General features: G+C 41.6%; 1 protein-coding gene across 11 annotated transcripts in view; it reads right to left on the bottom strand.

Annotated features, from left to right (window-relative positions):
• The window catches only part of SCN11A (sodium voltage-gated channel alpha subunit 11), an 89,721-nt gene that overhangs the window by 48,386 nt on the left and 14,717 nt on the right, over positions 1–26,618 (bottom strand). For all 11 annotated transcript variants that reach the window (XM_084990702.1, XM_084990698.1, XM_084990694.1 and 8 more), the window contains 10 exons: positions 18,031–18,405; positions 15,594–15,712; positions 14,206–14,307; positions 12,017–12,145; positions 10,608–10,711; positions 8,138–8,305; positions 7,053–7,116; positions 4,095–4,236; positions 3,313–3,510; positions 2,258–2,431 (listed from right to left, as the gene is read on the bottom strand). In XM_084990702.1, coding sequence (XP_084846828.1) covers positions 2,258–2,431; positions 3,313–3,510; positions 4,095–4,236; positions 7,053–7,116; positions 8,138–8,305; positions 10,608–10,711; positions 12,017–12,145; positions 14,206–14,307; positions 15,594–15,712; positions 18,031–18,297 — 1,467 coding nt within the window. In that variant the 5' untranslated portion in view covers positions 18,298–18,405. The remainder of the gene's footprint in view (positions 1–2,257; positions 2,432–3,312; positions 3,511–4,094; positions 4,237–7,052; positions 7,117–8,137; positions 8,306–10,607; positions 10,712–12,016; positions 12,146–14,205; positions 14,308–15,593; positions 15,713–18,030; positions 18,406–26,618) is intronic.

Genomic DNA, 26,618 nt, shown 5'->3' on the forward strand with positions numbered 1-26,618 from the left:
TAAAGACTTCAGAGATTAAAAGACATAAATCTTCAGCTTTCCAGAAAATTCGGGCATTGTAACCAACCACAGCCTCAGAGGGAACTATACCTTTGTGAAAAGCTATTCTAAATGTAGCCTATAGTCTTTCTATAGCCATTTCCTGTTCTAGTTAAAGGGAAAAGACACCTTACATCAGGTGTCTGGGTCTTTGTCTATCATTTTGTGAAATAAAGAAAAACTTGCAAAATATTTAAAAAATACATACTGTCTCTTCAATATCCTGTGGTCTGACAGCAAAGAAGCCTCTAAGCCATGAGATCTTTCCCTATCATTTGGTCAGAGCTGCTCACAGCAGTGGATGAGGTCTGTCCATCTACTTCTAGAGAGCCCCCCACCAACTCCCTTTCCCCACCCACCCTCTGCCTGCTTTATCTCCTTCCCATTTTAGGAAAGAGGCTCTGCCATTATTCCCTGGCCTGTATCAGCAACATTTTCCTCTCTTCTGACTCCTCTCTCCACAATTAAAACATGTTCAAACACCCTTCCACTTTAATGATAAGAATACACTTTTTTTCTATTGCACATCCTCTCATACCTTCTTTTTTGCATCCTCCACTATCTACCCAATATCCTGGCTTGAATGCCCCACTGGCATCTCAAAATTGGCACATGAAAAGCTGAACTTACCATCTTCCCCACCCCTAGAACATGTTCTTTTCCCATCTCAGTAAATTACTTACCAAGTCAGATACCCAAGCCATAAACGGACACCATCCCCTCCCTCTACGTCCAGTCAACTGTCAAATCTTTAATTCTGTAACCTATTACTGTCTTAATCTTCATTGCCCTAACCACAGTTTAAGCCAGTGTCACCTTTTACTTGGATCACTGCAATGACTTTTTTGCTTTTTAAGGCCACACTTGCGGCATATGGAAGTTCCCTGGCTAGAGGTTGAATTGGAGCCACAGCTGCTGGCCTATACCACAGCCACAGCCAGGCTGGATCCAAGCTATGTCTTTGACCTACACCACAGCTCACGGCAACGCCAGATCCTTAACCCACTGAGTGAGGCCAGGGACGGAACCCACATCTTCATGTATACTAGGTTTGTTACCACTGAGCCATGATGGTATCTCCTGCAATGACTTCTTAATTGGTTGCCTGCAGTCTCAACTTCCTAAATCTCCTCTCTTCAATGCATCCAGGATTTCAAAATGTAAATCTGGCCATATCTTTTCCTTAAAACCTTTCCATAGTGTTTACTCTTGCTCTCAGCATAGAGAATGAACTGCCTAGCTGCTTGGCTTCAAGGCATTTTGTGATGTCCCTCATCTTTATCCTAGAGGCCCTTGCATCAACCCCATCCCTCCTCTCTCTCTCTGTCTCCCACTCTCTCTAACACACAGGCACACACGTACTTGCACATTTTCTACTTGGTCATATTCTGCTCTCCTTTGCTTCTAGGCCTATGCATATGCTGTACTCTCTACCTATAGTGATTCATTCTTCCTTCTACCTGGTTAAGTCAGCCTTTCAGCTTACACGCCACTTCCTCTGGGAACCCTTTCCTGATCCACTGCTCTTTTGCTACCCCAGACAAAGCTTGGGTTGATTGTCTGAAGCAGATGCTATTGTTACGTCCATAACATATCCATATGTCCCAAGGCTTTCTCTGGCAGCCCAAACACTTTTGTCCTAATACATAGCAAATCAGAAATACAGGATAATTATCTATTTCTTGACCCCAGAAGTCTTGAACCAATGATGGACCAAAATTGGTATATAAATACTCTTGTGCCCTCACTCCAGGGAGATTAAACTGGCTTAATACTATTAATTTGCCACCTTCTCTTCCACTTATCGCTTCTGTCCTCCCCTCTCAGTGCTCCTTGAGATCACTTCCCAAACAACCTACTTGCATCTAACATCTGAGGGTTTGCTTTGAAGAACAAATATTGCTTGTCCTCTGTTCTTCCTCAGCGATTATCATGTCAGTCATCACTGAACATTAACTGCCCCTTGTCACTAATTGTCTGCATTATCTCACGTATCCCCAGGACCCACCCCCGTGCCAACTTGATAGTAAACACCGTCAACATTTTAATCAGATATCTGAAAATAAATGGATAATTGAATAGACACATGGATGCAGGAAAATATGTGCAAACGGATAAATGGATAAATGATTGAGTAGATGAATGAATCCTTTCAATTAGATCGACAACTTGACCTATCCCCCTGAACAGTGCTCAAGTATCCTTGGCCAAAACTTGCCTTTTTTGAAGAATCTTCATCAGAATCTGATCCTGGGACCTGGTCTTTCCCAGACTCTCTCAAAAAGAAGGATTTTCTTTTCTTATTACCAAATAACCTTCTCTTCTTTGGGGAAAAAGATGATGCTTCAAGAGAATTCAGTGAACTTCTGTCAATTCCCATGGCAACCAGAGCCTTAGAAAGTGAACAAAAGCAATTAATGAACAGATTACACCTAGCCACAGAATACTGCAAATGACCTCGACCTAGGTGAGCATTTGCTTCTCTCTTCTGCTGGCTCTGGACCATTTCAATTGCTCATCACCCAACTGGAATACACTAGCTTTGTCACTGTTTATCTGGGGAGCATGCCCTGTTTGTCCATGAGATTGCAGCCCTCAAAGGCACGGTTGTCTCTTAGTGTCTCTGTGTCACTAACCCTTAGTACAGTGTCTGCTATGTGCTAGGCACTCAATAAACTTTTGCACACGATGATGGGCTTCCTCCTGACAAATCTCTGTGGAAGATGAGAAAGAATATAATACATGGTCTCTGCCCTGAAATTTTATTATTGAATCTTAGAATCCCAGAATTGAAAAAGAATGTAAAGATGCCAGGGGAACAGTAAGGATGGCTTGTAAATACAATAGGAATTACAAAACGGGAGAGATGATCACGACTATTATCTCTAAAGCCACCATATGATTGCTTTCCCAAACTCTCTCAAGCAAAATCCCTGAACACAAATATCTCCAGATTCCTACAAGAAAGCCTGGAGCAGAGCCTTAATTTACATACATGCATTTTATCCTCTAGCCAGCAATTTGGGATCTGTCTTTGAAGACTCAGGTTTCACAAAGTCAGAAATCAAAACCAAGGGCTTCCTGTTCGCAAGATCCCTGTGCCTGGACATCTTAGTGACAGAGAGCAGCAGAGTGTGCAAGGAGCTTAAACTCTCAGAAAAGTACCTGTTGGGAAATGCTGAGACCAGGCCTCATAGAGAAACCTTAAGCCATCAGACCCCACAGCCTGTGGGGTCCCCCTAAGCAGATCCCACTGACACCTTGTGCCCATACCTCCTTCTCCTCTTTTAACAGCTGCTGGGCTTCCTGAAACATCTTCTCCTTGGCTTCTGTCTCAGCAGCTACATTCTTGTTCTGTTCCTCATAAGCCATGGTGACAACAGCCAGGGTTAAGTTAATCAAGTAGAAAGAGCCCAAGAATATGACCAACACAAAGAAGAAGACCGAGTAGAGCCCTGAGGTGCGCAAGGTCTGTAAGGGACAGAGCAACATGTTAACCTCTGAAGCCTCCCTCCTCAGAGGAGTGACTTTACCTCAAGCAGAGAGTATGTCTCTCTCCAGCACTGGTTGGCTCAGCTTCCCCCAGCATCATCTACTGCCTCCCCGGTCACCCTAGAACTCGTGACACCCTATCCCTCAGCAAGGAAATGCCATCAGTACATTCACACAAAAGTTCTAGTGACTTTCCTATGACTTTCTCCAGGGTGCTTGCATTTTTTAAAGAAAAGAGGCGAGAGACATGGCAATGCTGCATGAAAGCTGAAGCACTAGTGGTGGAAGTTCAGTCAGTGGGGAATCTGGAGAGGGGTGATATTTCTAGGAAGAGGAGGATTTTTTTGCACCCTTCTTCCAAATATCACATTTATAGTCTTTTTTTGATGTTTCTAATGGAATTTCAGAATTTAACAACACAGCTATTAAGGATAAGAAATCAATGACAAAGTTGAAGGAGAGACAGTAGGTTATAAATGATAGAGAGAGAGATAGATGAGTGATGGGAGAGGGAGAGAGGAAGGCTGGGAGGGAGAAACCGAGAAAATGAATAAATAGATAACCTGTCGATAAAGCTTCTCCCAAGAATCCTGAGTCATAAGCCGGAACATGGCAAGAAAAGACCAGCCAAAGTTGTCAAAATTCGTGTAATTATAATCAGGATTCCAACGAGTGTGGTTGCATTCAAATTGTTCAGAACAAGCCCTAGATATTGGAAACAAAGGAAAAGAGGGAGAATTACATACTCTGCAGCCTGGCGTGCCCCTCATATCTTGCCCAGGGCACTGACTCTTCTAAGAACCATAGGCTGACACCCAAAATCTCTAGGTGAAGAGAATTTCTGTACAGTGGTCATATCTTTCATCTTTCAAGTCTCCCAGCCTATATCTTAATGTGAGCATTCACAGACTTTTCAAATGGAGTGATTAGTAAGATATTTGTAGTTCTTCACTGAAAAATTAAATATAGTGACACAGTGAACATTTAAAAGGATACACAATGAATATGATATCTCCTTCTCTACCTAGATACTCAAACCTACTTCCTACAGGCAAGAGATTTACAGTTACTTTAATTTCAAAAAGTCTTCTAAGAATATGAAAGTGCATATATATCTCAACATATATCTTTTTTTTTTTTTTGTCTTTGCAGCATGTGGAAGTTCCTAGGCCAGGGACTGAACCTGTGCCTCAGCAGCAACACGAGCCACAGCGATGACAACACCAGGTCCCCAACCTCCTGAACAACACAGGAATCCTGAGATTTGCATATTTAATCGCAGGGAAATTCTCTGTATTATTTCTTTGCTAATTTCCTCCCTTTCGTTTTATTCTGTACTCTATTTCTAGACTTCCTACTTAGTCAAAAGTTGAAACTTCTGAATTAATATTTATTCTCATATTTTCTGTCTCTTTCATTGCTTTACCTGTTAATTCTATACTGATTTTTTGTTATTATCTCCTCTGTACTCCCCACCTCCTAGACATGCATTTGCACACACATGAACACGCCAAAACTCTTCAATCCACAAGTCTTGTCCTTTCCATCTCCTAAATGTCTTTGGAATTCATCCATCAATTTCTCTTCATCTCTACTTCGTGACTCTCACCTGTATTAACATAACCTCCTAAGCGGCTGCCTCATCCACTCTATTCATCCATTTTCCATGAAGCAGCCATAAGTGACTTTTAAAAATACCTAATCTGCTCATATCTTGCTTCCTTTGTGATCAAGGTCAAAATCCTTGGCAGTGATGGGCTAGCAGGTCCTGCATGGTTGGCTCCCATCCCTTGCCCCTCTGCCCAATATGCTGCTGGGTTTCTTATTATCCCCGGCATCCTCCTGCCCCAAGACCTTCATCCTTGCTATTCCCACTATCTGGAATTCTTTGTTCTTTCTCCTCATCTACCAGAATCTCCCACTCATGCTTCAGAATCACACTGTAGTCACCACTCAGTCGGTCCCCAGGGAAGGAGGCAGTAAGCAAAGGTTGAAAACAAGGCCTGAGCCTTGAACAGAGGCCTGTCTGGGAAGGTGACCTCAGATCCGCCATCTCCTTGGAAACTATCATGTTATGATCAGGGTGGAAGGTCAGGCACTAGGAGTTGGTTTACTGTAAATTCCTGAGCTTTGAGACTATACCTAGATGGAGAGAGCTGTGATTGGCACACAAGCTTAGAGAGATGAAGGTGCTAAAAAGACTAATTGGAAACCAGGGCTTCTGAATCTTCATGCCTAGGTGGCCCAATTCATCTTGGACTTTGCTTAGGGTAACCATACCCACCCTGCATGGATGATGGATCCAAGAAGTACTGTTATGACAGCTGTTGGGACCCTACTGAATAAAACACAGTGGATGCAGTGTGTCCTGTGGAGGATCATTCTACAGAGCTCACTAAACTTTGTAATAAATTAAAGTCTATTAAGTATTGTGAGTTTGACCTAATCCAAACCTGTGACCACCACAAGCGGCATTAGAGAAGACTGCCCTAATTTTACAGCTAGGTTACATCTCTGTAATCTCTCTCTGTATCCAAATGTCTCTCCTGTAACCCTCATCATGCTTTCAAGGATTTACTGTACACCTCTATTCCCTAAAAGATGTGAATTTCAAAAAGGCAGCACTCCTTTGTTCATACTTGGATTCCTTGCGCCTAACATAGAGCTTGGCACACTATTGGCTCTTGAGACATGTTTGTTATTGGGAAATGAATGTAGTTTATTTCATCAGAATGTCTAGCATATTATCTTAATTTGAAAAACACTGAATAAATCTTATTAGTATAGAGCAGTAATACCCTGGAAGAAGGAGGGGTGTTCCCAAAGGGCTAGAGGTGAATGTGTATAAACACAAATACAACAGTGTGTGTAATGAGAGGCAGCGGTGGTCACAGATCAAACAGAAGCATGGTCAGATAGTCTTGTATCAGGGCCATACCATCGAAGAGGAAATAGGTCTAAAGGGGCTTTCAGTCATAATGTCTTTTCTTATCTTTGATAGTCTTGAATATTCATTTCGTAAAATTGACATATCACCATGTTTTCAGCAGGTTTATTATCAGACACAAATTTGATATAATTTTGGGGGAAAATTTATTTCTAAACACATGGAAATAATTAACTTAGTCATACACATCTAAACTTGCTTAGACACATGAAATAATCAGTTGTGTTTGAGAACTACCACCACTGCTTCCACATGTCATTAAAGATGTCTGCCACCTTACTTCAAAAGGTTTTGGAAGTTCCCGTCATGGCTCAGCAGAAATGAATCTGACTAGTATCTATTAGGCCTTGCTCAGTGGGTTAAGGATCCGGTGTTGCCGTGAGCTGTGGTGTAGGTCACAGACACAGCTCAGATCTCGAGTTTCTGTAGCTGTGGTGTAGGCTGGTACCTGCAGCTCCAATTCGACCCCTTGCCTGGGAACTTCCATACGCCTTAGGAGCAGACCTAAAAAACAACAACAAGTCTAGAAGTATTCTGTTTGGAAAAAAAAAAATGAAGAGTATCAACATCTTACCTGCTACCCATCCAGGTGCCACACATTCTGAATTCATTGGCATTTTTCTTTTCAAAGCAATATTCTGAGAAGGAAAGAATCATAAACTCAGGTTTAAAAAAAAATCAAAGGAAAGAGAATAGCAAGTATGTCAGATTGTGCTAGAAAGAAATGGCTCAGAATCCTCCAAAATGTTCAAAGAGGGTATCCAGAAAGGAACTGGAGATTAAGCCCTCAGGAAGGAGCAACAGAAAAGGAGGGAAAAGGAGAAAGAAGGAGAAGCAGCAAGAGGAAACAGTGGTCCCACCACCACTTTGCCTCTCGGTACATAGAACTAAACCAGAGATCACCCCTGGGAGAAGCTGGACACAGGATCAGCCCATAAAAAGCTCATAAACCAAGAGAGACATGGAAAAAGTGTAGCCACATGAGAGTCAGACACATGAAACTGATACAGCATTGACCTCAGTGTGGAAAGGGTGAATATAAGAAGCAATATCATCTGAGAAAATACTCAAGGAGGGTGGGGCTGGGCAGTTGTTCATTCTTCCAAATGCAGGCATTCTGCAGATTTCTGCAAAACATGACAAGGAAGCAGGCAGAGATGGATGGTGACACCACATTCAGAGATGTGGCTTCAGCCTTTTCCTTCTCCATGGAAACCGAAAGAATGAAGCAATTCTCTAAGAAATGCATCTGTCAACATGAGAATCCTGGAGCGACAAGTCAACACTGACTCCTAAGAAACTGTATAATGCAGATGTGTAGATAGCATGAGAGAGGATAAATAAAAGTTAACTATGCACAGGAGTTCCTGTTGTGGTGCAATGGAAACGAATCCAACTAGGAACCATAAAGATGCAGGTTCAATCCCTGACCTTGCTCAGTGGGTTAAGGATCTGGCATTGCTGTGAGCTGTGGTATAGGTCACAGACATGGCTCAGATCCAGCGTTACTGTGGCTGTGGCGTAGGGCAGCAGATGAAGCTCCAATTGGACCCCTAGCCTGGGAACTTCCATATGCCACGAGTGTGGCCCTAAAAAGCAAAAAAAAAAAAAAAAAAGTTAAATATGCACAAAGCAAGGAGTGAAAGGTAGTATATTTACCTTTATTGTCAGAGTCACAATCTTTACTGACACATTTCTGGTCCAGGCTTCCCATAAAGAGCTGCTGACCCACAAGGGCAAAGATGCTGAGGCAAAAGAGAGTCAGGATCATCACATCGACAAGCTTCTTCACAGAGCGAAGCAAGGCCCCAACAATGACCTTCAGACCTAAGAAGAAGGACAGGTGTGGGAAGAAGCCCCCACTCACTCACTCACTCTCTCTCTCTCTCTCTCACACACACACACACACAAACTCACACAAGACACAAGCAAGGAGCAGAGAGGGAGCAGCAAAGCCTCTAATGTTGTCTGATTATGGGCTGAATCAGAAACTAGCCTGACCTAAGATTCTGATGCCCTAACTTCTAGTTCCAACTCTGTACCTTAGAAGCTGTGTGTCCCCAAATTGTCCACCAGTCTAGGACTGAGCCTCTTTATCCTGCCCCACACCTAACAGAGTTGCTCTGAAGAGCAAATGAGAAGACTGTGAGCAGAAAAAGGCCACACAGACATGACTTAATTGCAGCTGCACAGGTACCTCTACAACCATGGTGGAGTATTAAGGCCAAAGTGAGACCTCCTGAGAGAAGGAGCCAGAGCTATATTTAACATTTAATAATTACTATCTACTATAAGGTGCACAAGGTGCCATGAGATATAGCTAAATTAGGGGGCAGGAAGCTGGAAGGAGGAGCTTTGCCTAGACCCAAATAATGAGAATGCCTTGGGGAAAAACTTAATAATACTTATAATACTTACAATAGGGTGGGGTTTTTTTCCCCCATTCATTCAAGAAATATTTACTAAGGATCTGTGTCCATGGTGTGCTGTTAGGCTGCCAAAGTTATAAAACAAAAAGGACATGGTCTTGTAGTATGCTGGTAACCATTTAAAATCAGCTCTCCAGGGGAGTTCTTTTATGGCTCAGTAGGTTAAGGACCCAGCATTGTCACTGAAGTAGCTTGGGTTGCTGCTGTGGATGGCTTCGATCCCCAGGCCAGGAACTTCCACATGCCAAGGGTGCAACCAAAAAAAAAAAAAAAAAAAAAAAACAGCTCTCTAGGAGGAGGAGAGGATGCAGGAATGCAGGAAAGGTCCTCATTTGCAGCAGTGTTTAAAGATGTCCTTGTTTGCTGAATTCCATAGTATGAATCCCTCTTTTCCCTCCATAGGCCCCTCTTTCCCAGCTGGTTGCAAGCTACCAACACGATGTCCTTTGACGCAGAGTTGGGAAAAGATCTGCATAGTTGCTGGGCAGCCAGAAGGAGTCAGCCCCAGCATACCACTGAGTCACAGGCTCTGCTCAACATAGCTGGAGATAAACCATCAGATGGGATCTGTAATGTATGGGATGACACTAAGTGACAAAGTTGCAGCTGATCAGTGTAAACCATGAATGGTAAACGAGAAAACAAGGCAGCAAAGCAGCACCTGCGAGGAAGCCAAGGCCACAGCAGATGACCTTCCCACCAAGGGTGATGCCATATAGGAGTTACATTTGGACCAAGCTGAGACACTCACTGGATTCACCACTGCATGCATATTCATACCAAGATCAAACTTCTCCTACATGGTTGAGGGCGCCAAACATGGTGATACTCTAACCTCATCTAAGCCCAATTTCTATCTATAACGAGAGTACTGAGTCTTCTCCAAAGCAAGATGAGATGACTGATATCAGAATAATTTTTTCATAGTCCCAAAAAGATTGTACTTCATACCCTTACTTCCAAAAAGCATCCAGGGAATCTCATGTGTTTCATGAGTCAAAATGGAGACTATGTTGACCTGCTCCTCTGCTCAAAGCCCTTGCATGGCTCCCATTTCTCTCAGAGCAAAGCCCAAGTCCTCCTGGTGCTTATGTGCTGCCTTTTCACTTCCATGGTCCCTCCTCTATGATCTGGCCCCTCACTCTGTCTACTCTACTCCAGCCCCATCCATATCTTTTCTATTCTTTGGTCTTTGGACTGGCTGCTTCCTGTGCTGAGAACACTCTTTCCCTTATATCTGCTTGTGAAACTTCCTCTGATCACCAATCTACTCACATCTCACCTTCTCAAGGACACCTATCCTGACCACCCCACTGAAAACTGCAGCCTGCTTCCTGGATCCTCTGTGACTTCCAAGAGCCCCCATGTTGTCTCCTTTTCCATTTTATTCTTCCCTGTCATATATCACTTTATAGCATGCTATATAATTTACCTATTTTTTTTATAGTTATTGCTTAGGTCTGTCTTTCAACCCCCCACCTAGAATGTAAACTCCATGAGGGCAAAGACCTTTGTACATTTGTTCACTGATATATCCCAAGCAGCTAGCATGGTACATATTAGGCAGCTAGCTTAATACGTATTTGTTGAATGATTAAATAAATGAGTAAAGCATTTTGTTTGCAGTTTACATGATGTATTGAGAAATTTTAACTATTCTCTTTCACTAAGAGCCAGCGTTAAAAACTAGGGTGACTTACCTGAAACTACCGAAATTGCTTTCAAAGCTCTGAACACTCGGAAGGTACGAAGTGATGACAGACTGATGCTGCTGACCTTATCTTCTAGCGAAAATGATACAAACCTACAAGACAAAGCACAAGGAAAGCCTGGGCTTGCTCAGTCCTGCAGCTGCCCTGCACATCTCCACAAAGACCATAAGTAAGCACAGCCTGGTGTCTGTGTTCACCAGCATGAAATCTGCAACCTCACCTCCCAGACCTACTTTCAACTCAGGACCTGGCACTATCACTCTTTACTGCTGTGGACCATAGATTGCATAGGAGGCTGTTCTTAGCTAATCTTTGTGCTTGGACATAGATGAAGATTCCTTGAAATAGTCACTGCAGTTGTAACTAAATCCAAGGATAAACAGAAATCAACTTAAACATTTATTGCCTACCAAGTTCCAGGCCCAATGCCAATGCCCTAAGGAATCACCATTTGGCCAAGCCCAGAAGGAGCCTAAGAGGTCTGACTCCAGAGCCCACACTCTTCTCCACTGCACTACACCATCTTTCAATAACCAAGAGCACCCAATCACTGAACCTCTCATGCAAAACTCTGAAATTAACAGCACCTACCTCAAAGAGCCCTTGTGAATATAAAAGGAAAATAAATACAAAGTGCCTAAGACAACGGCTGGCACAAATGAAATCATATTAGGGTTATTATTGTCATTATTATTGTGCTGGCAATTGGCCATTGCTCCTCTTGCTTATTATTTTGCTGACTCATGAATCTGGCATCCTCCTCATTCAGACGCCAAATTGATGTCCTTTCCTTAAGGAAGAACTTCAGCTTTCACCTCATACCATATACAATAATGAACTCAAAATGGACCATGGTCTTAATTAAACACAGGCGTCAAAATGACATTTCTAGAAGAAAACATGAGAGAAACTCTCTATGGCCTTGCAGCAAAGAAGTTCTACATTCCTTGGTCCCTCCTACACATTCTGACAGCCCAATATATGCACAGCTCATATGCAAGCACTCCCTGTAGCAGGTTACGATGGTCGTTAAATGCCTCACTTCCCCTTTGGACTGTGAGCTTCAAGAGGGTGGGAACGACACATGATATTTTTCTTCATAATCACAACCCCTGTATCTTGCACAGAGCCTGGCCCTTAACAGGCCAGTGTTTGATGAATGAGTGGCTAAAAAAGTAAGACCATGAGTACTGGCCCAGATATGTATTTGAATGTGTCAAGGCCTCTGGCCAATTGTCTCCCTGGCACAGTTCAGTGCCTACCAACACTGCACTCAGAGTTCTAAGTTTTACTCAGCTGCATGCAGCCATTCATGCAGATCTGCAGAGCCCTGATGGAAGCCAAGGGGCTTCTTTCCCACCCCAAGTCACTTCAGTAAAAATCTTTAACATATTTACGCTGTTGCAATGACAATGGAGTCCAGCCAGTTCCATGGATCTCGAAGGAAAGAAAACTCATCCAGAATAAAACCTCTTGCCAATATTTTAATTAATGCTTCAAATATATAAATTCCAGTGAAGATATACCTACAAAGCAAATCATTCAGAACAAGAATATAAGTGATGTGAAAATGAGAGAGCCCATCTGTATGAGCTGTTATGAGGTCAAGTGATTAAGATGGTAAATTTGATGTAATGTGTATTTTAATCACAACTTTTTTTTGGCTATGCCTGTGGCATGAAGAAGTTCCTGTGCCAGAGATCAAACCTGTGTCACAGCTGCAACCTGAGCCACAGCAGTGACAAGATCCTTAACCACTAGACCACCAGGGAACTCCTGATTTCTTTAACGGGATGGACAACAAGGCAGAATCCAGAGAGATTCTCCCACAGGAACTCCCTATCACAATTTCTTTAAAAACAATTTCCATTTTCTTCCCTTAGTCCTTCATCATGTTCTGTCTGCTAATTTATTTCCCTTCTCCCTCCTCCTTCATAAAACCAAAAAAAAAAAAATACACTATCTCTCTTGTTACTATCCAATAAAAAAAAATTCTGAGTTAGCACACGTGTGCGCGCACATGCATGCACACTGTTCCACATCTAGGACAGAAATATTCAATTCGAACCTGTTGGTTCACAGTAAAAGAAGTGGACTTTTTCTGGTAGAATATATAGCCATTGTCAGCCCTCAAAGCTCAAGAACTAAGGTCTCGGGAACTTGAAAACTCCCAAAACAGCCAAGTCTAAGCAGAATCATGAGTCTGTCTTAGGCAAGAGCTATTCTGCTTCAGCTTTATTCTGAACTGCTCACTGTTGGGTGACAAATGAACACAGTAGATTAATTAATGTCTGCCTGAAACACCATCTTTTAAACTCAGGTATAATTTATAAAACTATAGGCACTTTGGGAAAAGGCTGTAATTGCAGATGTGTGGGATTCTGCAAATCTTCATCTAAAATCTCAATCAAAACAAGACAGTCACCCCTGACTGCTTTTTCTGCCTGGCCATCTGGCCTTCCACCTCCTACCCCCACCATTCTTTCTTTTCCAACAGAACCCTGGACAATGGTGGGACATGTGGACCAAGACAACATCTGCTGTGGAGTACAGCCATGTCCACCAGCAGGAAGCAAGGCCTAGGAGCTCTGTGACAGGGACACCTCGACCTACCAGGCAAATCAGGCCTCTGGAGTGTGTCACTATCATTTCAACCATACTTACGGTATTCAGTCAGAGCATGGATGTCCAGCTAGTAAATTCATTTCTAAGACTCTATTCTAAGAACATAATGTTTTTTAAAAGCACCTTTTGCCAAAAGATGCTTGCTGCAATGCTATTTATAGTAGTAAAATACAAGAGCAGTTAAGTAAATTATAGTTTAGTCACCTGGTAAAATATTGTATAGGCATCAAAACGGACTCCTACCAAGCCTTCATAAGCACAAAGAAACCCATTTAAAACTAGACATAAAATTTGTATATGTGCTGTTTAATTACGACTATAATTTTAAGAGTCCCCACGGTGGCTCAGCAGTAACAAACCCAACTAGTATCCATGTGGACATGGATTCAAATCCCTGGCCTCACTGTGGGTTAAGGATCTGGCACTGCTGTGAGCTATGGTGTAGGTTGCAGATGCGGTTTGGATCCCACATTGCCATGGCTGTGGTACAGGCTAGCAGCTTCAGCTCTGATTCAGTCCCCAGTCTGGGAATTTCCATATGCTGCAGATGTGATCCTAAAAAGACAAAAACAAAAAACGAAAAACAAAAACCTAACTTAAAAAGGACTTTAGGAGTTCCCCAGTGGCCTAACAGTTAAGGATCTAGAGTTGTTACTGATGTGGTTTGGGCTACTGCCGAGATGCAAATTCGATCCCTGGCCTAGGAACTTTTACATGCTGCAGATGGGGCCAAAAAAAAAAAAAAAAAAAAAGAAAAGAAAAAGAAAAAGAAAAGGCCTTTAAGACAACTGCAAATATACATATATAAAAATGAAACTGACTCAGCCAGCATTTGTGTTGGGAAATTGGGATTATGGGTGATTTTTTCTTCTCTCCACAGCTAAACTCTGATGCAATAATAACTCTTTTAGATGTATTTGTTTAAAAACATAGGACAGATGCGTGCAAGACAAAGACTTACTCAGCATTGTCGGTGTCTACAGTACTGCTCTTCTTCCCATGAGCTGTGGCCATGAACACACAGTTGATGACGACGGTGCAGATGATAAACATGCTGAACAATGTGACCCGAGTCTGTTAAGTCAGGTGCACTGCAGGATGGCATGTGTCAGTAGTTATTGTAGTGGAGGCTGTGGGTGTCCCTGCAGGGCCCCATTTCTGCAGGTACATCTGTGCTCTGTGATCGTTGGCTGAGAACAACTCATAGCTGTCCCCTCCCTTAAAGAACTATCCTCAGGCAAATGGCAGTCTCCTCACCCTGGAGCAGTCTCCACACCCTTTCCACATGTCTGATCAACACAGTTACAAAAACCTGGCCTCTGCCTTCCAGGCATGGCAGCCCTGTCATATAATTTGTGCTCCAGAACTCCCTGTGGGCTCAAGGTGATGGCTTGATGCAGGCTCAGCTGAAACCCTGTCCTTACCTGGCTTCTCCTTTTGCTTCATGCTGCTCCCTCCTTCCTTCTCCAGAGAGCACTCCACTACTAGAGCACATAAATAATAACCCCATCTCAGGCTCTGCTTTCAGGGAACCCAACCTAAATAGATATTCCTTACCATTGTCCTCAGCACTTCATTATGCCTACCAACCCACATTTTTTTCACCTCCCCCAGTGTAAAACTGCCTAGTATCTTCCCACCCCCTGCACACAGCAGAAACACCTAATAATTCCTAACGGTCTTTATCCTTTAAGACTGAGGCTGCAAACTCAAAGTCTTAAGAGTCTGGACAATCATACAAATGGGTGAAATGGGCTGACGCTGGATCCCAAGGAAGGGTGGAGATGTGGTGAAACATTCCCTCCTAAAAGAGGCAGCTGTTTCACACTATACCAATTTTTGCCAGGTAGGAATGCAGACCTAGCCTTGAGAGGTTCTATATTTCAAGAGAAGCTGAAAATATGGACTTTTAATGCTAAAAAGTTTTTCTTAAAAATCTTTAAACATTGTACTTCTAGCACATGTTTATCAGTCAGCTATCAGGGTGCACAGGTTGCCACCTTAACAAGCTTTATTTGGGTCTCAACCTAGATGTTACTTTCTCCAGGAAGCCATCCTTGTGGCCTCCAAAGCACACCAATACCTCTCCACATTCCCACTTCCCGACTGCCCATCTCACTAAAGAAATTGCCTGCCTTTTAGCTTGTCTCCTTCTGAAGCCACAGATTCCCAGATGGGGGCCATGCCTTGTTCACACCTAGCAGTAGCATGGCCCTGTCAGGCAGCAAGTGTACTCAGCCAGTATTTGCTAAAAGAATGAGCTGCTTCCACTCAACAAACATGTGAACCCCTGGGTTTTGTGCACCCTTCTCATCACCCAGACTTAGTAAGGAAGCAACAAAAGGATATGAATGGACTGAGATTCTAATGGCTAAACTTCTGATTGAATTGAAAGGCCCAAAAATGAACAAGGCACGTTTGGCACTGAAGCGGTAGATTGTTCTATTTTTGTTCAACACCATAAACGTCTGCAAAAAACAAACACAACAGAAATTACATGCAGTGAAAAAGCAATATTTATCATGGTTCATTTAGAGAAAATTCAGTGGAACTACAGGTTGAGTTGTGGCTTGTCTTATTATGATGACTAGAGCTTCTGACTGGAGAGCTATCTTCCAAAGCCAGAGGTACTTTCTGAGCAGCATACACTGTGACTCCACCCATGTGGTTTAGGTCTTAGAGTCCCAAGACTCTGATATACTGAAAGTTAGCCCTCATTCCTAAAACAATTGTTGAACTGTAGACTGTCCACCCAGTGGAATACTCTAGAGGTCCCAGAAATAAAGCACATGGGCACTGCAAATAAAGAAAACAGAGGCAAAGAGTAACAACAGGGCACACAAAACCCTGTATTGTACTCTGTGGTATATATTTATGGATATAAGAACTGGAAGAGAACTTAAAAAGCTAGAAGTAGAACCAAACATTCATATTTGGCATTTTATTTTAAATTATTTTGATTACTAATGAAAACTCTGTACAGAATCTTAGAATAGTCAGGGACTTAGAAAGTCCATGTTGTTATGGCTGAACAGTCCTGTGTGAAACAGTCTGCCAATAAACTCTAACTTTGAGGATCTTCAATTAAAAAGTCTTGACAGGGTCCCAGACTTGCTCTTCCATTCCACCCCTGCCCCTGGACACAGATAGAGTTGTCTGTGGTTCTAAACTGGCAGGGGAAGCCCTACAGAAGGCAACGGAAATTCTGTGAGTGTTGGGTTATCTGTCACAGTCACTGGAGGCTTTACTGCTATAGTGAGTACATTCAGGGATGCTAAACCGAGGACAGACCCATCAAATGGTACAATGACTACCTGAAGTGTCCAGTTGGGCCCCACTGAAAAACACCAAACCTGAGCCCATTTCCTCCTTGCATGTCTTCCTGGGCTCTGGGCATGAATGTGCCACAAGACAACCTATCCCCAACAGGTTTTTTTTTTTTAATTAAAGTATAGTTGATTTACAATGTTGTGCCAATTTCTGCTGTACAGCAAAGTGACCTAGTCATACATATGTACATACATTCCTTTTCTTATATTACCTTTCATCATGGTCTATCCTATGAGACTAGATATAGTTCCCTGTGCTATATAGTAAGACCTCATTGTTTATCCATTCTAAATGTAATAGTCTGCATCTACTAACCCTACATTCCCAGTTCATCCCACACCCTCTCCACTCCCCCTCAGCAACCGCAAAACTGTTCTCTAGGTCTGTACTCACAGGCTTCTAAGATCAACCCTCAGACCTTCCCATTTCCTTTACATTATAATTTGGCTGTCCCCTTATGTGTCCCCAAAATCTATCACAGAACTAGAGTCATCCCTGTCTCCTGTGTCACTGTTCCTTCAGATTTTCAAAAAGTACTACTTGACATGTAATCCAGAATATTCTCAGATGGGAAAGACAAATCTTGTCACTCAGGCACAGAAGCAGTGCAGTAGCTGCACTGAGCTGCCTTGGCTGAGGTACCAGAACTTCTGCCACTGCCAAGCATTAACCTTCCTTCACTGAGCTGCTAGAATTTACTTGTCTGCTGGCCATCTAGCTACAGGGAAAATGTGGACTAGGATGTTCTCTGCTGCCTCTATAACAAAATGAAATGGGCCACAGGATTCTTTAAAATCTATAAGTCCAGGAGTCTAAGACTCACTTGGGGGATTCTGTGCCCTACCTTCGGAAACAGGAAGATAATTTTAGGGCAGAGAGCAAGCCTCTCCTTGAGGTGGGTCACCTCAGATTAATAGGTGGCAATGATATGGCTCTGCATCAATGCCCTTTTATTTTGATGTTTTATTATTGCCTCCTCTTCTTTAAATATTTCCACTAACGGTGTGTTTTACTACACGCACCAGGGTTTTAATGATTTAAATGGTAGCTGCTCTTGTCTGCTTGCTGATCCAACTCCACCTATTTCTCTGTAGCTCTTCAAAGATGGAAGCTTCGAAAGAGAGGATGTGACCTTCAACTATAGAAAGAGCTACTGGGTTTCAGTGCCAGCTCCACCACTAACTGGATATTTGACCTGACATAAGGCAGTTCTTCATTGAGGCTCTGGTTTCCTTCTCTGTGGGGTGGGGGGAAGGCTAATGACACCACACACAGCTCACATGACTGCTTAGGTCATGGGTGTGCAGAGCTCTGAACAAGTAACATGTTTCCTGATTTAAAGGGAGGACCCAGGCTGAAAGGAGATGGTCCTAGAACATCCTGTCTTCTCAGGACTATTTTCAACACACCAGTAACACCAGTTATACCTGATGGTTAGGACACCCCACGGAGGTACCTTATGATTTCTGTAGAATGGGTCCAAATCTTCCAGGGGCTTCGCTATCAGCTCAGGGGGAATGTCGCCGTAAAGCTTGGGTAACTTTCTGGAGACTTTTAGGTCAAGTTGAGGTCGATGCTGGGGTTCTGGTGCTGTCTGGTCTTTGGAATTCTTCTTCTCCTTTTGGATGGCGATTTGCTTCTCAATTGCAGCCAGAGAGTCAGGAGTGAAGGGGCAGAAATTCCGTGCATCTGGGAAGATCACTGGGTAGCATCTGTCGTCCATTTTCACCGTTGGGGCAGAGACAAGCAGCAGCTCCTCAGAGAGTTCTGACTGGTGGAAATCACGCTGTCTTCCCTGGGATTCCACTCTCCAAGGACAATATCATGGGGTCTACAAGAGTTGAGAATGAGGTTGGGGGCTTAGGAGATCATTAGCTGTGGAGAAGGTCAGAAGAGGTGACCACCACTGTGGATGTAGCAGGAGCTTTGGGCATAGGTGAGACCTAAACAGGGCATCATTCCTGAAGGACCCGGGTGTAGGTGAGAAGTTGAGTTCAAGATCAAGAGGTACAAGAAGCTTGGTCTCTAAAACTGAAACCTAAGCATCAAGCAAGACAATAAACCTGAACTAGCTGAACTACTGAAATGGAACCTGTGAATGGGAGACAAATGACTTCAGTGTTAACAGGAGAGAAAAGAATAGAGAATCAAATGGGTCATAGATGGGGGCTGCACAATCAAAACTATGAGTGCATGAGTCTTTATTCACATTTGGTCAGCAAAGTTCCTAAAATGTGTTGGAATGGAAGCAAAAGAGCCATAAACACAAGCATGAACATATACTAACATCTGTGATCATGTGCCAGCTCCCTTACTTCTGAGACCAGATCAGGCAGAAGCAAGACCCCAATAAAGCAGAAAGGACTCACCAAAGCTAATAGGGTCACTCTGACATGAGTCAATAGCTCTCCCAGCCCCTATCCCTAACAACCCTTTCTACAAGGACTTTCTCTATAGCCTCAGGTTTAAGACTAGACTCCAAGAAAAAGCAGTAGTGTTTAAGTTAAATGCATTTATTCTTCATGCCAGGCATCCTCTTCCTCTATAATTTACTGCCAATTCAGGATTGACTCCCATGCTACTCCAGGGAATTACAGTAGGGAATCCAACAAAGGACTGCTTTATTCATTCAACAATCAAGAGCTCGATATCTGTCCCAGGCACAGTGCTAGGTGCTGATGGTGAAAAAAACCCAGGCCCTACAGTTATGCTGCCCTACTATGGTGGAGAAGATGGATAAAAGACAGGAAATTACATCAGAGTAAGACCAATGCTACTATAGGAAGAAATAGAGGGGGCTATGTCTGTGCATAGCATATGCATTGGATATGCATCCAAGTGGTTCTGCAGAATCAGGAATGGCTTACCAAATCTTTAATGTCTCCACTGAGACCTGAAGGAGATGTAAGACTTACAGAAGAAAAAAAGCGACATTAGAGTGTTACAGGGGAAGCAAAGAGCATGTACAAGGACCCTGCAGTGGAAAGAAACACGGTGTCCATCAGCAGGTTTCATTTATCCAGAATGGAGATTTTTGTGGGGTGTAATGGCCAGATAAGGCTCCAATCAGAACTGAGAGAGCATAATTACAGTGGGGGCCTGTAATCCTTAGTAAAGATCACGGACTTCACCCTGAGGATAACAAGGAGTTGCTAAAGGGTGGCTTATTACTATTATTATTACAGAGGAGTAACACTATCTTTTAAAAAATATCCCTCTTGCTGGTGAGAATGGATAGGGATTGGGATAGGGGAATAACGGAGTTGAAAAGGTTGGTATAGGAGGAATGAGCTTGGAAACTGTTGCAGCAAATCATAACCACTAAAGACAACCTAATAGAGTGGATGGATTCGAGAGTCACTTAGGAAACAGCTCTGATACGGAGTTCCCTGGTGGCTCAGTGGGGTAAAGATCCAGCATTGTCACTGCAGTGGCTCGGGTTGCTGCTATGATGCAGATTTGATCTCTGGCTCAGGAACTTCCACATGCCATGGGCAGCACCTCCGTACCACAAAAAAAAAAAAAAAAAAAATTTAAAGAAAGGAAGAGAAATAGTCTTGACAAATGATTCATGGGAAGAGAGGGATTTGAGGGACAGGAAGGAACCAAGACTCTTGGCTTATGCAAGTGACTCAACAGTACTGCCACTTGCTCAGACAGAGAGCACTAGGGGAGAGAGCAGCTTTGCTGGAATAGATTCAGTTTAAAACACATCAAGTTGAAGCTGCTGATGTGACCTACAAATGCAGAGAACCAGGAGATACATGAATACAGAGAAATCACAGTTTATACACATTAGGCTCTGAAAAGAGCATGTAAGAAAAAATAAAAAACAAAAACATCATCAAAACTTCTCTTGCAAATCCTTCAGGAAGGTACCATACCAAAGAGGCATCCCAAGTCATTGGTCAACAAATTCAATGAAGCCAGATTTTCTCCCAGTGTCAGAACCAGTCACTCTTTCTTCAGTGAGGCCCCAAAGCAGCTGGATTGTGTTTAAAGGCCATAATAAAGGCAACATACATGTCTTTAAACACACTAAAAGTAATGCAGTGCTCATAATGCATACAGCACTCACACAAGGCGGTGCTCACAAGGCATGCAGTGAGCTGTATGTCAACAGAAACCACATATGGGAAGCAAATTCAGTGTATCCTGTTCTGCATTCATTAAGGGTCAAGCTCTTTGAGATGCACATAGATGATGGAATTGACTATACTACTTAAATTATTCTCTTTCCATTCCCCTCCTCTCCATCCCTCTACTCTTCCATTCCACTCCCTCCACCTCATAAACATATAACATTGAATTTGTATAAATGAAGTGAGCATAAAATGAGACTCCACTGTATTTGGCACTAGAGCTCATAAAAGACATTTAACACAAGGATGAAGTCTTTTGCAGTAAACAGCATAGGAATCCTGGTTGATCCTATAAAATGGATACGCCAAGAAAGACCCGGGATGCCAAAAACTGGACCTTGTGCTAAATTTCAGCAGAGTCCAGTGGAGGGCTGCTGCCATAATAATGAGACTATTAAAAAAGAAACTAGATACTCTGGCCCTGCTGTTCTGACCCTAGGGTATTCTGCCTGGGTTTCTGAAGCAAAGACACTTGATAAAAATAAATAACACAAAATAAAACTGACAACCCCTGCACACATCAAAATTTGTTATACATAATGTAATAACTAAAGAACTATATCTTAAAGGTAACACTAAAAACTATAAAAACTGACCCAGGAATAAAAAGGACTTTATAAAAATTATCAACACAAATAAATTCGACAAAATAAAATCACGTGTAGAAAAGTTATCTTATGAAGTTAAAAAAATTGATGGAAAGAATCAAATAGTCTTTAATAAAAGTAGACTCAGGAAAAATGGACTGTGGAAACAGAGGCCTCTTATGCAGAATTAATTAAATTAATTAATTAATAAAAATCAGTATGGCACAAACTATAAATGATAAAATCTGGAAATACTCAAATCTTCATTGTGAAATTTATGCAAAAATATTTAATTCTGAACATTTCTGTATAGAAAATAATTGCACTGCATGGAAAACTGGTTAAAGAATTAAAACTGGTTAAATTAATTAATTTAATTAAAGAATTAAATTAAAACCCTAAACAAAATGAAAAGACAACCCACAGAATGGGAGAAAATCTTTGCAAATCAATTGACTGGCAAGGGATTAATCTCTAAAATTTATAAACACCTCCTACAGCTCAGTACCAAAAAAATAAACAACCCCATCAAAAAATGGGCAGAAGATCTAAAGAGACAATTATCCAAAGACATACAGATGGCAAAAAAAACACATGAAAGGATGTTCAACATCACTCATTATTACAGAAATGCAAATCAAAACCACTATGAGGTACCACCTTACACCTGCCAGAATGGACATTGTCAAAAATTCTACAAACAATAAGTGCTGGAGAGGGTGTGGAGAAAAGGAAACCCTATTACACTGTTGGTGGGAATGCAAATTGGTGCAACCACTGGGGAAAACAGTATGGAGACTCCTCAGAAAACTAAAAATAGAATTACTATTTGATCAAGCAATCCCACTCCTGGGCATCTATCCAGAGAAAACTATGACTAGAAAAGACACATGTACTCCAATGTTCATGGCAGCCCTATATACAATAGTCAAGACGTGAAAACAACCTAAATGTTCATTGACAGAGGAATGGATAAAGAAGATGTAGTACATATACACAATGGAATATTACTCAGCCATTAAAATGAACAAAACAACAGCATTTGCAGTAACATGGATGGACCTAGAAATTATCATGCTAAGTGAAGTCAGTCAGACAATGAGACACCAACATCAAATACTATCACTTAACATGTGGAATCTAAAAAATGGACACAATGAACTTCTTTACAAAACATATACTGACTCACAGACTTTGAAAAACTTATGGTTTCCAAATGAGACAGGTTGGGGGGTGGGGGGAATGCACTGAGGGTTTGGGATGGAAATGCTGTAAAAATTTGTTTGTGATGATTGTTGTATACCTATAAATGTAATAAAATTCATTAAGTAATTAAGGAAAGAAAAATCACAAAAAAGGAATTAAACTGGGTAAATTAAATAATTTAATTAAAGAATTCAATTAAAACTGGTTAAAGAATTAAATTGGCTAAGCCTCACTGATACTCAAGTATGGAGTCAAATTTTTCAAACACTAAATACCTTTACAAAAAAAGTATTCGAGTATATACTCCTAAACAATGAAGAGAGAGTCAGGAGTTCCCATCGTGGCTCAACAAAAATGAATCTAACTAGCATCCTTGAAAACACAGGTTCAATCCCTGGCCTTGCTCAATGGGTTAAAGATTCCGTGTTGCCATGAGCTGTGGTGTAGGTCACAGACGCAGCTTGGATCTGGCATTGCTGTGGCTGCGATGTAGGCCAGTAGCTACAGCTCTGATTTGACCCCTGGCCTGGAACCTCCACATGCCTCGGGTGCAGCCTTAAAAAAAAAAAAAAGAAGAAGAAGAAAGAAAAAAGAAAAGAGAATTAAAAAATGGAGAATGCATGGTATCCCAGAAACAGTGTACCTAACCCAAGAGGGCCATAAAAATATTCCAGGCTGACTGCACCTCAATTACATTAAAAAGCAATTGATCCAATTAGAATGAGAAGTCAGAAAGCCCTGAGAAAAATCCTTCAAGAATAAAGTAAATTCTCTGTAACAAAAAAAAAAAAAATGATTAAGCGGAATTCCCACTGTGGTACAGCGGGTTAAGGATCCAGCTGCAGCTGTGGCTCAGATTTGATCCCTGACCCAGGAAGTTCCATACACTGTGGTGTGGCCAAAAGGAAAATATATATACATGATTAAGAAACTGGTTTCTAAGAGAAAGAGGGGGGTGGAAGTGGGGGGAGAGGAAGAGAGAGAAAAGAGGGAGGGAAGGAAGGATAGGGAGGGAAGGAGGGAGGGAGGAGGGAAGGAAGGAAGGAAGAAAGGAAGAAAGAAACTGGTTTCTTAACAGGTAAAAAAGAAAGATAATTAGAAATTCCATGAAAACAAAAGTGTTCTTCAGAAAGTCATGTTTTACATGTGAAACCAACTGAATGATCTGAGCAGGCAAAAGAATATAAGAATAGGAAAAAAAGAGAGTCCATTTGATCTTGATACTCAGAACATTCTCCTTCATGCAGCAGAAGGTCAGTGATATCAGAGTCCATCCCCTTCTTTATGGGTTCAAATATAGTACCTTGTTTTAGAGACTAGTAGCTACAAAATCATTATAACATAAGGGTTATAGATTAGTTTCTTAACAATCATCTGATAGATAAAACAAAATTAATTATAATTACAGAACATGGAGTTCCCATCATGGCTCAGTGGAAATGAATCTGACTAGTATTCATGAGGAAGGAGGTTTGACCCCTGGCCTTGGTCAGTGGGTTAAGGATCTGGTGTTGTCGTGAGCTGAGGTGTAGGTCATGGAGCAGCTCGGATCCCATGTTGCTATGGCTGTGGCATAGGCCAGCAGCTACAGCTCCGATTCGACCCCTCGCCTGGGATCCTCCATATGCTATGGGTGTGGCCAAAAAAAAAAAAAAAACCCATAATTACAGAACAGAATTCAAATGTTATAAAATTTCCAAAGTCCAACATCCATACATAATTAAAAAAAAAGCTCTTATGAAAGAGGAAATAGAGGTAACATACCTTAACATAAAACAATTTATGACAAACCCACAGCAAATATCAGCAAATATAATACCCAATGGAGAAAAGCTGAAAGCCTTTCCACTAAAATCTGGAACAAGACAAGGATGTCCACTCTCACCACTTTTATTCAACATAGTATTGGGGAGTTCCCGTCGTGGCGCAGTGGGTTAACGAATCCGACTAGGAACCATGAGGTTGCGGGTTCGGTCCCTGCCCTTGCGTGGTGGGTTAACGATCCGGCGTTGCCGTGAGCTGTGGTGTAGGTTGCAGACGCGGCTCGGATCCCGAGTTGCTGTGGCTCTGGCGTAGGCCGGTGGCTACAGCTCCGATTGGACCCCTAGCCTAGGAACCTCCATATGCCGCGGGAGCGGCCAAAGAAGTAGCAACAACAACAACAACAAAAAAGACAAAAAGACCAAAAAAAAAAAAAAAAAAAAAAAAACATAGCATTGGAAGTCCTAGCCACAGCAATCAGACAAACAAAAGAAATAAAAGATATCCAAATCAGAAGAGAAGAGGTAAAACTGTTACTATATGCAGATGTCATGACACTATATAGAGAACATCCTAAGGACTCCACACAAAAACTACTCAAACTGATCAATGAATTTGGCAGAGTAGCAGGACACAAGATTAACATTCAGGAATCAGTTGCATTTCTGTATACTAACAATGAAATATTAGAAAAGGAATATAAAAAATAAATACCTTTTAAAATCACACCCCAAAAAATTAAATAACTAGGAATAAACCTGACCAAGGAGGTGAAAGACTTATATGCTGAGAACTATGAAACATCAATCAAAGAAATTAAAGAGGATTCAAAGAAATGGAAAGATATTCAATGCTCCTGGGTTGAAAGAATTAATATCATAAAAATGGCCATACTACCCAAAGCAACTACAGACTCAATGTAATCCCTATCAAATTATCCATGACATTTTTCACATAACTACAACAAACCATCCAAAAATTTCTATGGAACCATTAAAGAACCAGAATTGACAAAGCAATCCTGAGTGACAAACACCAAGCAGGAGGCATAACTCTCCCAGACTTCAGATAGTATTACAAAGCTACAGTAATCAAGACAGTGTGGTACCAAAACAGACATACAGGCCAATGGAATAGAATAGAGAAACCAAAAATAAACCCAAACACCTACAGTCAATTAATCTTTGACAAAGGAGGAAAGAATACAAAATAGGAGAAAGACAGTCTTTTTAGCAAGTATTGCTGGGAAAACTGGACAGCTGCATGTAAATCAATGACTAGAACACACTTTCACACCATGCACAAAAATAAACTCAAAATGGCTGAAAGACCCAAATATAAGACAAGACACCATAAAATTCCTAGAGGAGAACATAGGCAAAATATTCTCTAACATCAACTATACAAATGTTTTATTAGGTCAGTCTCCCAAGGCAATAGAAATAAAAGCAAAAATAAACCAATGGGACCTAATCAAACTGACAAGCTTTTGCACAGCAAAGGAAACCATTAAAAAAAACACAAAAAGACAACCTACAGAATGGTAGAAAATCATTTCAAATGATGCAACTGACAGGGCTTAATTTCTAAAATACACAAACACCTTATACAACTCAGCAGCAAAAAAGCCAACGACCCAATTGAAAAATGGGCAAAAGACCTGAACAGACATTTCTCCAAATAAGATACACAGATGGCCAACAAGCACATGAAAAAATGCTCAACATCACTAATTATTAGAGAAATGCAAATCAAAACTACTATGAGGTACCACCTCACACCAGTCAGAATGGCCATGATTCACAAGTCAACAAACGACAAATGCTGGAGAGGGTATGGACAAAAGGGTACCCTCCTGCACTGTTGGTGAGAATGTAAATTGGTACAACCACTATGGAAAACAGTATGGAGGTATCTCAGAAAACTAAATATAGAATTACCATATGATGCAGCAATCCCACTCTTGGGCATATATCTAGACAAAACTTTCCTTGAAAAAGATAACATGCACCGATATATTCATTGCAGCCCGATTCACAACAGGCAAGACATGGAAACAACCTAAATGTCCATTGACAGATGAATGGATTAAGAAGATGTGGTACATATACACAATGGAAAAAAGAAAAAAATACTCAGCCAGAAAAAAGAACAAAATAATGCCATTTGCAGCAACATGGATGGAACTAGAGACTCTCATACTAAGTGAAGTAAGTCAGAAAGAGAAAGCCAAATACCATATGATATTGCTTATATCTGTAATCTAATATACAGCACAAATGAACTGTTCCACAGAAAAGAAACTCATGGACTTGGAGAACAGACTTGTGGTTGCCAAGGGGGAGGGA

The sequence above is a fragment of the Sus scrofa genome, chromosome 13, assembly GCF_054392235.1.
Source record: "Sus scrofa isolate SSC_HxYL_T2T_F1_AM1 chromosome 13, Sscrofa_HxYL_maternal_Yorkshire_Landrace_v2.0, whole genome shotgun sequence".
NCBI classification, from domain to species: domain Eukaryota; kingdom Metazoa; phylum Chordata; class Mammalia; order Artiodactyla; family Suidae; genus Sus; species Sus scrofa.